Source organism: Archocentrus centrarchus, chromosome 14 (assembly GCF_007364275.1).
Source record: "Archocentrus centrarchus isolate MPI-CPG fArcCen1 chromosome 14, fArcCen1, whole genome shotgun sequence".
NCBI lineage: Eukaryota > Metazoa > Chordata > Actinopteri > Cichliformes > Cichlidae > Archocentrus > Archocentrus centrarchus.
The window spans coordinates 20,366,127-20,378,846 of record NC_044359.1 but is presented as its reverse complement, the minus strand read 5'-3'; the positions used below and the strand labels follow the sequence as shown (position 1 = coordinate 20,378,846).

Sequence of the window (12,720 nt, the reverse complement as noted above, 5' to 3'; positions counted from 1 at the left end):
TTCACATTAATAAATGCACTAAACACAATTTTACACTGTTCTGATAATAGAGAACAAAAAAACTGCAGGATGAACATTTGGCCAATTAAACTGCAACATGATACATCATCAGCAAGGAAATAAAGTTAACGGAGACACAAAACGTCAGATTAATCGCTAATTTTAAAAGCAGACTGATTGCCCACACAGTTAAATGTGAATATTTTTCTTCTGGTCTGTAATGCATTTTAACCGTATTAATTATTTTGGTTTGACTTGCCCAGTTTTAAAGATGTTGGCCTTCACCTCCAAAAAGCTTTTGCAAAATGCCAGCAATGTCCTTTCAGAAATCATGACCTAGTTACTCAAAAAAAAAAAACAAAAAAACAAAAACAAACTAAAACCTGTGAGCAGTTTCATATATAAACCATTTTTTTCCACATTACTATACCTGCCAACCTCATTACTCTGCAGAAGTCAGCATCTATCTATGAGAAGGACGTGTTTGTGACAAGATGTAAAGATTAATGGAAGCAGAGCTGCAAGGTTAGCTCACTGCACACTTCCTATGTTTGGTGGTTGTAGTTCAGCATGAAGACACAAAGCTGATAACCACAAGGTTTGTAAGTTTTTTTGTTACCAGATCATGATTTCATGAAAGGAAATTTAATACCTCTTTTTTGACATAAGGCAAGTAAGTATGTAAATATGTAGGTAACTAAGCAAGTAAGTATATAAACTCCCCTCCAAAAGTATTGGATCAGTGAGGCCATTCCCTTTATTTTTGCTGCAGACTAAAAACATCTGAATATGGGACAAAAAAAATGAACATCTCAGCTTTTATTTCCAGGTCTATGGGTGAAAAACAACCAACTGTGAAGCTGAGAGAAGATGGAAACTCAATTAGAGCTTTTGTACAAACACTGGCCATAGCCAGTCCAAAAATTTGGAAGGTCCTGAAGAAGAAAATCATCACTGGTGTTCAAAGTAACAGATGTGAAACAGTTAGACCAAGGAAAACAACAGCAGATGGTGACAGAAACATTGTAAATGCTGTAAAGAAAGACCCTAAAACACCTGTTAGTGACATCAGCAACAACCTCCAGAAGTGTGGAAGATGCAAAACACTAATTAATCAGAAGAATAAGAAGGCCAGGCTGGAATTTGCCAAAAAAGTACAGAGACAGGCCTCAGAAATTCTGGGACAATGTTTTAGGGACTGATGAGACAAAGATTTACTGTTACCAAGGTGATGGAAAGGCTAAAGTTTGGAGAAACAAACGATCTGCTCATGATCTTTTGTCACATATTGAATTTTTAAAGTCAAACCCAAATGTTTTCAGTCTACAGCAAAAATAAAGGGACTGTCCTCACTGTTCCAATACTTCTGGAGGGGACTGTAAGTATGTACGTTATTAAGTAATCCTGCATGCATGTGAGTATCTGCTTGGTTTCAATATATTTAAGAAACAGCAGACAACTTTGTTGCACTCAATATCTCCAAACTTCACACCAGAGCAATCCAGATGGATAAATGGCCCTGAAGGTGAGAGCAGAAACATGCAAATTATATTTGGGGCATAAACATTTCCTTTAAGGAAGAGGCTGTGATAAATTTACTTTTACTCTTAAAATGCCGATTGTTTAATGGACAGAAGATGAACTGGAATGAGGAACCGTATCTGCTCAGAATCTGCTACAGTCTCATTAGTGACTGTATAATGTAAGCATCCTGATAAAAGTCCAAGACCATTTCACGACAATTTGAGTTGGATTATGTGCCAGTTTTTCCTTTCTCAACACTTCCTCCCCCAGAAAAAAAAAAAAAAAAAAAAAAACACGGCTGTGGAAAAATACTATTCTCAGCTGACTGTCGCTTGCCAAAACAAACATCATAACTAACCTCGACAACAACACACTCTGAGCCATTTACTTCATTTACATCGTTTGGATTCTTTGAACCCCAAACCCTCACCCCAAGGCCAGCTGTCTATTTTTAGCTCTTTGCACTTTTAATGCTTGAAAGACAGAATTGTCTGGGTTTCAAAATTTAGCATTCAGTTGCCTAGCAACAACCGTCTCTTCGAGGCTTGTCAGCTGAAGCCGGATCACACCGTCTCCATCTTGTTAAGAAGCAGAGGGATGAAAAGAGAGCCTGAGGGCTGAACGTTACTGCGCAATCCCCGAGATAATATCCCCCGAGGTCCAGGGCAGGCTTTTTAATCACACTCCAGATTATGCAATCACTGTCAGATGGCCGGCTGAGAAGGAGGGCGGCAACCTGAGGCTGGGGTCGTGCTCACTGCTGTGTCTTATACTACCTGTCCAGTTTTTTTTTACATCTTCACGTCTCCAGTGAATTACCACAGCCAAGTATCTACCCCATGTGCACTTGTGTCTTAGTAAGAGGTAATGAGGGAGATCTGTTTGCAGCCAGGAACTCAATAAAGGTCGTGTGTCATCAGATAGAAAAACAAAATTGGTTACACAGACTAAATGGAGCACTGGTGAGGAGATACACCGAGCCTCATTATTTTATCTCACAAGTGTGGAGTATAAGCACGTCTACTCTAACATCAGAGAAGAGGGTGTGTGGCAGACAGAGGGACAGTGAGCTACCTGTAACACCTGCCCCTGTTTATGTCCAAACCCAGCAATAAAGATATATATATGTAAAATGATGAGGGTGTGTCCACTGGGGGCGTTGAGTGATTCTTACAACCAGGGATGAAGGTAAGGCTATCACTCTGTGAGCTATAAATGCTGATGGGTGTATTTAAAATGAGATTTTGTTGTAGAACCACCAATGCTAATATATGCTACTATTAATAAGGTTACATTAGTAAAGTAGTGAGCACTGAAATTAAAGTTCATTTTGATATTGCTTCAAAATTTCTGCCCAAATTTCTGCTTAGAGGTGTTTCAATGTGACTGCAGAGCATCAGTCCCCTAGCCCACCGGTTAGCACAGTTTTTGTGCAGACATTAATGCCAGAGGAGGTTTGGAAAGCTGCAGTTATTGAATCAGCAGAGCGCTGGCGAGTTTCACGCACTGCAGCCAGCACTCTAACTTTACGTGGTCTAGCACTTTGTGGCTGAGTTGTGGTTCTAAATGCCTCTACTTTGCAATTACACAACTTACAGTTGAACACAAAGGGCAGAAATTTCACAAACTCACTTGTTGTAACAGCAGCATCCTATTACACTCGAATTTAGCGAGCGCTTTGGAACAACCCATTTTTTCACAAACGTCTGTAAAGCCAGACTGCATGGCTCGGTGCTTGATTTTATACACCTGTGGCAATTGGACTAAAAACACCTGAAGTCAAAGATTAAAAAGTGTGGCCCAATACTTTTGTCCATATATTGTATATATTTATTTTTAAGTTACACACCCCCCTTTGGCAGAACACTTTTTGGATGGCATTTAGTGAGGAGTGTGGTCCCGGCAGGCCATTTGCATGGAATATCATTAGCATAACTTGATTTGCCCAAAGACCAATTCTGAAATTTTGTCCTTAGCTTTCAACAATAGCTGTTCAGTTTGCATACAACACAATATTATGACTGACAGCCTAATATTCGAACATCCACAGAGTAAATGCAGATGATACAGAGACACAGAATTGTATTCTGACAGAAGGGCAGCAGATTTTTCATTGAGCAGCCGTGTTATTTTATCTACTCTGTGCTATTCTCCCCACACAACAATGAAGAGATTTCCTCTCTGATCTGAATTTTTAATAATAAAACTGTCAGCCGTGATGAATGCAGCTCATGTCAGCCAGCCAGCTAATCAGCCTGAGAACCAGAGAAGCAGAAGTCCCATTATGGCTACTGAATGGCTGCATGTCTCAGTAATAATTTCATGAAGGGCAGTTTGAATCCGTCCGAAGCGTTCGGGGCACACCAAAGCTCAGGAAGCAAAGAACGTAACTGGGCATCTGTTACAGACAGACTACCTTAGAAAATCTAATCTGACTTTCCCTCTGCCAGCCTCCTTATGTGCTTCATCTGTCTCCTCTTTTCTGTGCACAAGCTCGACACACAAACTACACACTCATGACAACAAACACAATGCCTAGTCTAGGTGACCTTTCAGTTCACCTGCAGGGCAGAAGTACATCTCTGGTAGACTTCTTTGTTTACCTGCATACACACACATTCACATATAAACTCCCAGCAGTTTAACTGCTGAACCTTTTCTGACTTAGTTTTCAAACTATTCAAATGAACTCTGTCCTAAGTTGCATGGGCATGCTATTATTATTTTTTTATAGGAGACTGTGCCTATAAAAAACAAACAAAAAAAAAAAACCCATAAACTCAAATAAAACTGGCTTTTATCCTCCTTGAGGTTGCCTTCATATGCAATAATACACAGCATTCAGGTTGCTCCTTTGATGTCTTCTTCTGACTACCTCCAGGAGTGGATTTTGAGACTTAAACACTGGCCTCAAATCTGCACCAAGAGCAAACATCAGTTTCTGTGTCAAACAGACCCAAACCTCATGTGGAGCTCATCACTTTTAGAATGTGGAGTCTGGTTACTGAGTACATCCCAGAGACTAAACAGAAGGTTAAATGAAAGACCCCAGAGTGTCCAAGCTGAAAGAGGCACTCAGGGGTCGAGCTTTCAACACAGAGTTCAACTGTATCATCCCAACAAATCTCACCGAAACTGTGGTGTTCACAGTGCACTGAAACGGCATGTCTTTTGGTTTCTTGGGGTCACAATAAAAATTACATTCACTGCCAACCACCAACCCTACTTGCAAGATTTGGCTCTGTGCTACTTTGTCCTAGGAGATCCAGCAGCCAACAGAACTACACGCCTGTAAGTGGTCAAAGTAGGAATTCCAGGGCGCAGGAGAATCAGGGGTGGTGCATTGTTGCTGCACAAGGAGACAACCTCGAAGGGCATAGCGCCCAAAATTAAAGCCCCTCATACACAAGGAGATGGAGCATAACTTCCTCAATATATTCCTAAGTAATTAATGACTGCTCCAATGTATAAAACAAGCAAAGAACAAATAAAAAAGATAGCCCTGTCTGGTTATCTTTATGTATTTTAGTCTTAAGAAAAGTCTTAAGAAAAAATCACTATTAGAGGCAAATTTAATATATTACAACGTACTAGTTTTTTTTTTTTAAAGGTATTACCTTTGTGGATGAACCCTAAACTCAAGGATAAGGAAGTGGAAGGAAGTGCAGACAGTGTTGGAGAGCTTGCTGGTGTGTCCGGGAGAAATAAACTGCATCTATTTAGGTGACTCACCTGCTCGGGGCTGATCCAGATCCAGGCTCTGGTTGTCTGACTTCTCCTGCATTAACCTTCGTGTCCATTGTAGCGTCTCACCATTCACGCCTGGCTGAAACCCCAAAGACTCTGTCTCTGTTACAGAAAGAACACGTCATTTTAGCGCTAAAGCAGCCAGCTGAATAGAAGTGCAGAAGGTAACCTCTGTGCTTTGATTTACGGTGAAGATCAGAAACTATTTCCACTAATGAGTTACGCCGCATGTGGGTGGATTGCCTCCTTAATTATCTGACTAAAGGACAAACTTGTAAATTTGTTTTAGGCAAAAATGTTAAGCATTTGCTGGTTCACATCTCTCAGCTGAAAGAATTCAAGTTTTTGTCCAAAATGAAGCAAAAATAATCACAGTCCGTAATGAAAATAATTAGCTGAATGTGATGCCTGCAAATTGGTCAGTTTATTTTTCATTGACAAGTCTGAAAGCTCAATGAGCAATTTTACTGTAACCGTGCCACTGTGGGGTTTTTTGGTGGTGGTGGTGGGGGGGTCCAGTGGGAACTCAGACTGTAGCTTTGTGTTTCTGGCTGTGGGAGATAACAGCATGTTCACTATTCCTCAGCCATCAGCCCTGAAATCTTTACGGTGTGTATTTCTGTCGTGTATTTTATTCCTCGACAGTTAATCTGTGTGGGTTTCCATTTGTACAGCTTTAGTAAAGCGACAGCTGAAGAACTCCCATCAGATAGATCTGTCTCATCATCTCTGCTATGATGGGGGGGGGAAAAATACAGATCTCCTTCACCACCACCCACAGAGAGCTTTCCACTACAGGCTGAGACGATAGTGAGGCAGTTATTACACTCTACTACATGCTGTCCTTTTATTATGAGGCCGCTCGGCGTCTGTCTCTGATGCATTTCGTGATTGCCGGGTGCTGTAGTGTCCCTTTGTACCTTACAGCTCAATGAGCCCATTTCACGAGGGCAGCGGTCGAGGCTGAGAAGAGACATGAAGGCTTTCATGTTGAGGTATCAAGAGGAGCTCGACTCGTATGAAATTCAAATAGGTTTCTGCCACAGATGGCTCTGTACCATTTTTCACACGTCTGACTGGGAGACATCTATAAATGCCTAAACCGGTACCATGGCTCATTAGGAAAAGGAGACATAAATAGGTGATATTTCTTCTTATAATCTTAACATGCTATGACACACAGACAACATTTACAGTACAACATCGTGACCATTTGATTAACTGTATCACATTTCTGGGATTTTGAAGAGTTGGTTGGACTAGAAGGAATTTTAAAACATATCACTGGGCTCTGTGAATGTGTGGTGAGCATTTTTTACTCATTCCATACAGTTTGCAAAAGAAATAATTTATTAATCTAAAAATTGTTAACAGACATCACTAGCAGAAAGTAAATATTAGTTTTAGACTTAATACTGAGTAAGCAATAGCTTCCAGAGCGTGTGTGTGTCTGTGTGTGTGTGTGTGTGTGTGTGTGGGGGGGGGGGGGGGGGGGGGGGGGGGGGATGACAGGCACAATTTCAATTGGATAATTTATTAGATAGCTTTATTAGATATACCTTGCGAGTACTGGGTTGCACCCCCTTTTGCCTTCTGGGCTGCTTTAAGTCTTAATGGCATAAATTCAGCAAGGTGCTGGAAACATTCCTCACAGATTTTGGTCCATATCGATATGATAGCATCACACAGTTGCTGCAGATTTGTCGGCCATGATCCACATCTCCGGTTCCTCCACATCCCAAAGGTGCTCTATTGGAGATTCGGTGACTGTGGAGGCCGTCTGAGTGCAGTGAACTCATTGTCATGTTCAAGAAACCAGTTTGAGACGATTTGAGCTTTATGTGGTGCAATATCCTGCTGGAAGCGGCCATTGGAAAATGGGTACACTGTGGTCATAAACAGATGGACATGGTCAGTGACAACATTCAGGTTGGCTGTGCTGTTTAAATGATGCTCAGTCAGTACTGAGGGGCCCAAAAATATCCCCCACACAATTACACCAGCAGCAGCAGCCTGAACCACTGATACAGGGCAAGGTGGAGCCATGCTTTCATGTTGTTTATGTCAAATTCTGACCCCACCATCTGAATGTTGCAGCAGACATTGAGACTTTTCAGATCAGGTAAGTTTTTTTTGATGAGCCTGTGCAAATTGCAATGCTTCCTGTTCTTAGACCTACCTACCTACCGGGTGTGGTCTTCTGCGTCTCTCGCCCATCTGCTTCAAGGGTCGACATATTGCGTGTTCAGACATGATCTTCTGCATCGCTTAATTGCAGCACGTGCTTATTTGGGTTTCTGTTGTCTTCATATCAAATCAAATCAGTCTTGCCTTCAAACTGCATAGGACACTCATTTCTTTTCAGGCAAGGTGGCAGCTCACCAGATCTTAGTGCTTCTCAGTGATAATTAACAAATATCCTTTATGCTGCCATGTTTAATCTCACCTGAAGTTACAAGGTTTTTTTTGCACAAAATTACACATGTGCACACTTTCCATGCATTAAGAACACACTCTTCACTTTCACACTGACCTTTGACGTGGAAGGTGCTTATAACTTTGATGATCAATGGTGTTTAGGACAACTTTCCTGTTACAGTAGAGAAGACTGTCGGCTAGAGGCCTTGACATTTACATGTAAATAAAGGAAGGAGGTTCCAGAATGATCAATGATGAAAGCTGATGAAACATGAAATGTGGTGTTTGAATGGAAATACATTAATCCTGCTGAGAAATGCCCCAATATAAACACACATGGTGAATGTAGAAATGTACCATGATGTTAAACTTTAAATACATAATTCATCTCAGAGCTGACTGCATGACAATGCACACTGTGGGAAATCTCCAAGTGTAAGTCATGCCAGCTTATTTTATGATTTTTTTAATTTTTTTTGCCTTAATGTGATGAAGAAATCATATTTTCTATATCTTTTTGTAGCAAGTGCTAAACTTGGAATAAATGGCAGTTTAGCACATGCTAACCCCCCACCCCCCACCCCAACCCCAACCCACTCCTCCACCCCCCAAAACCTGGAACAAGAATGTGTTATATAAGACATCGATGACCAAGGTCCTACACTATCTTCTGTTCCTCTCTCAAAAGACAACCTAGTAGTATCTCCTTCTTTTGCAGAAACAAGACATTTGATGCCATCAATCACACGATGACTGGACAGGCCAGTTTCCTGAGATCTAACCTCAAACACCTTCACTGTCTCCACAAGGCCAGACAGACAGCAATCTGCAGTAGTAAAAGTGCCTGGCACTGAAATCCTCAGCGGTAGCAATGCAAGTTAAATGTCTGAGGAAGAAAAAAAAAGAAAAGTATATATATCTTCAGTCCAATCTTCTCATGGAAACACTGTTATCTACACAGAAACAATGTTTCTGTGTAGATAACACTGCAGTCCTCTGGATCTCTGACATTCACACTGAACTTTTAGTACGTGTCCGTAAACAAAGATAAACATTCAATTATGCCTCAACCACGTTCGGATTAACATCTGAGTGTAGAATAAAATAAAATAAAGAGTCTAAACTAAAAAAAAGCATGAAAACATTTTATGATAGAGTCAGACAATTAGGAGCAGATTATCGATGATCAGAGCTTCACGCCATTTTTAGTAATAGAAGAAAACATGTCAAACTTTTCTAAGCACCTCAAAGACAGGCATCTGACTGTGTGCAGATTTCACAATGTTCATATCCTAAAATGTCACTGTTACTGTGTGTGAGCTGCAACAGCGTTATCTGTGTTTACACTGTAGTACGACTATCTTTCCTGAGGTAAAGGACCTAAATACTTTGGCTGTTCAGTCTTTCAAGATGTAATGGACAACAGCTCCAAATGATCCTAAAGTTGCTTCATGTCTGCTGGTTGTATAAATGAGCAATATGGGTATATCAGTCTTGAAAGGCCATGCCTGTACTGTGCTTACAGATTATTTTTACCGCTGCAAAATTGCTAGAAAATGTTTAATATCCACTAAAGCTGCATGTTTCTGGAAAGTGTACAATGATAAGTCATTGATTCTCAGTTGTACAGATAAGTGCTCCCATCTTGGAAATGACTTGTTGATGTGGAGTTTCCAAATTTGTTGGTGTCTGAAGGGTGTTTCTCATGTTTTTCATTGCTTAAAAACAACGTGTATTTTACCATCAATCTTTCTTCTTTAGCAAAATCATATTAAAGGTGCTCTTTAAGTGTACGTGTCAGTAGTGTGCATTGGATTTTAATCCATTATTCCAATACTGAATGTAAAGTTTTTCTCCCCCAGTATCAGGCTGATAGTAACAGAGCGACACATCCATAAATGGTTCTAGAAGCAGTGGTATTCAGGATACTACAGTATGTGTAATATTTTCCACCTATTGTGAGAGTAACCTGTCTGTGATCGTTGCAAACAGCAGGCCACATGCTTTGTGCTTTTATATGGTTTTAAGATGAGCAGCCTTGGTCTCAGTTCAGAAAACCTCTTCTGAGTTGATGGGCACGCTCATAATTTAAAGGTGAAGTATAAATATTAATGACACAGCTCATTCAGAAGGACACTCTTCCATGAAGGATGTCCTGCAATACCGGGATGAAACCCAAAGGTAAACCAAACACTTCTGATGGAACAAAAAGTTCACCTATTCAAATCTTTATCTGCACAAAGGATCACAGCGGGCGAAGCTGGTGGTGCTCGAGCATCTGATGAGTGCGCGTGACAGTGAGTGACCACATCGGCAAAGGCGATGAGAGGATGATAATGAGCTGGAGAAGGGTGAGGGGGTGGGGTGATGCCTTTAGGTGTAATGTGGTTAGATGAGAATAACACATTTAAATTAGATTTATTTCATATGTTCAAAAATACAAAATAAGCCAATTCCAGCCAATCGTGGATACTGATGCAACTGGAGGGGGTGCATAATCTTACAGTGGCTGTGCTTTAAGCAGAAGGATGCATATAAAGATGGAAGCCTGTATATACACAAATTATAAATCCAATTACTTATGTGACATTTACTTAACTAGATGTCCTTTTATAGATGTAAGTTTATTTTACCCTGGAGGATGCAGGCATCAGTCTGTGGGGACATGAGATTTTTGTCATATGCTGCCAACAGAAACAATCTGAGGCAAATAAGATTAATTTTACTACTAATTAACAACATTTAACAACATTTTGTTTTGTCGCTGAAAGCCACATTCATTGCTTTTGGGTAACAGCCTGGGAAAAGGCAGCTACTAACAGGACAGGCAATCTATTTGGGGATAAGGCAAATATGTCCAGAAAAATTAAACATGCCCTGTTGTATACAGTAATTCTTCAGCAATGAAGATGTAATATAAATTGAATGCCTAACCCATAACTGACCTTATCCGCAGTGATTGGATTTAAACATGGCACAGTTTGTCACTGCTTTATGTAATCATCAAACTGTCACCTTCCCTCAGGGTGCACAGATCCTGCTGCAGATTTAAACTTGACAATCACTTCAGTCAGTGTGCACCTGCTTGCTTTCCTACTTATTCATCATCATTAATATTATAACAATAATGTTATAATACTGTACATTTAATTCCATTTACATACATCTGCAGGCCAATGCGGCACCTACAGTTGTAATACAAGTATAGATATGTAATACATCATTTATAAATTGGGAACGTGTGAGTCTTTTCTCAAAGACAAACACATGACTTATGTACCATTTTCTATTAGTTCAGTGTAGCTATAGTTGAGAGAAACACTACCTTTATAAAGATCTGATTGTGTATTTTTAAACAATTTTCATCTGGTTTGCTCCCTTAACTGTCAGCACACTAAGAGTCAATTATATATATATATGTCTGAACGAGGTTATAGTAATTCAGCATCAAAGTGGGCAGAGTAGCGGCATTTCTCATTTTTCAGAGCCAACACACATCCGTGTAAAATCACAGATTCGTTATATTGTGCATATTAAGAGAAAGAATGTGTTGTAAATTTTATTTTTTTATTATTCTACGGCTAATATTTGTATAGATTTATACAGTAGACGCACGCAGGCGCGCTCAGCCTCTTATGTCTATATTAAGGTCTCACCTGGTGCCTGGATGACCTGAGCGAGCCAAATGACGACGACCAGCCCGACTCCACAGCAGCAGAACCGCTGGAAGGGCCGCCGGTGCCTCGCTGCTGCTTTCATTCCTCAGCCGGCCGCATATCCACCAAAAACATCTGTTGCTCTCTTTCTGACACTTGTTTCACACTTTTACACCGCAAGGAGCTCCGAGCAAACCACCAGAAGCAGCAGCGAGAGCAGCAGCGGCGGCGGCGGGAGCAGAAAGCGACTTCTCTGACAAGTTGTGTCAAAAATCCCCGAAACAACAAGCCCAGCTTTCCCCCCCCCCACCCTCCAGGCTCAGGGGAGACGCCGTGCTGGTAAACTCGTCCAAAGGTCCGGGTCGCACATAGTGAGGAGAGGCGCGAAAACGCTTTCTGGGTTCATGTGCACAGCCTGAAAGGTCGACAGCAGATCTCACAGTGAGGTGCAGCAACAGGAGGCGACATGCTCTGAGCCCCGTGTGCCTTCACTCTGCCTGTCTGCTCACGCTGTAGGTTTCCCCCGTGCGGCCACCAGGCGACGACAAACGCAGACGATGCTGAGCAGATGAAATGGATCTTACAGCTCCACTTTTCCGAGCTGCGAGCGGTGGCTTCATTAAACCAAACGCGGCGAGGTGTGACAGATACGCGGTGTCGGCGGCAACGTCTCAACGTCTGCCCACACCTGATTGGCTGAACGCACCTGGTTCACCTAATTATATGGGGGTGCAGAAGACGGAATCTGGAGCTAAATGCATCAGTCATTTTAGCAACAACCTTTTCTGTCTTGCACTTGTATATAATTTGAAATTTGCGAAATACAGAAATAATAACTTAAGCAGAAGAAGATACGCTGACCTTAGTCCCTAACATATGTGAAATTCTCCATAATGCACTCCCATGTCGTCTTTTGCTTGTTCTCTAGTAACTATTATTTATTTATTTATTTAATCCAGGTAAAAGTCTCACTGAGACTGAAATCCTTTTCAAGAGAGATCTGGAGAAGAGGTTACATCCATCATTTATAAATAAATTACAACAAATAAAGCATAACAGTTCTGTCGTGGCCAAAAAGGACTGCATTGATAATAATTATATAAAGCATTATTATATAATGTAGTATTGTACCTGTAGAGTAGGTACAATAACGCAGAGTCAGAAGGATACTTGCAAAATAGGTTATTTCTTTATTTTGTATAGAACCCCTTTGGAAATCCTATTGACTACAGTCTATTTACCAATATAAACAAAGATATTAGACATTAAAAAAAACACAAATGCAAACATCAGCAATCACTTTTTGGCACAGCTGGTGTCAAAAGAGAAGCCCATGCTGAAATGCTTTCAATTTGCCATCCATCCATCCATCCAT

General features: G+C 40.9%; 1 protein-coding gene across 1 annotated transcript in view; it reads right to left on the bottom strand.

Annotated features, from left to right (window-relative positions):
- The window catches only part of LOC115791537 (sodium/potassium/calcium exchanger 3), a 28,715-nt gene extending 16,705 nt beyond the window's left edge, over positions 1 to 12,010 (bottom strand). The window contains exons 1-2 of the mRNA XM_030745627.1: positions 11,346 to 12,010; positions 5,257 to 5,373 (exon numbers count right to left, since the gene is read on the bottom strand). Of these exons, the coding sequence (XP_030601487.1) occupies positions 5,257 to 5,373; positions 11,346 to 11,448 (220 nt within the window). The 5' untranslated portion in view covers positions 11,449 to 12,010. The remainder of the gene's footprint in view (positions 1 to 5,256; positions 5,374 to 11,345) is intronic.
- Positions 12,011 to 12,720: the final 710 nt, after the last annotated feature.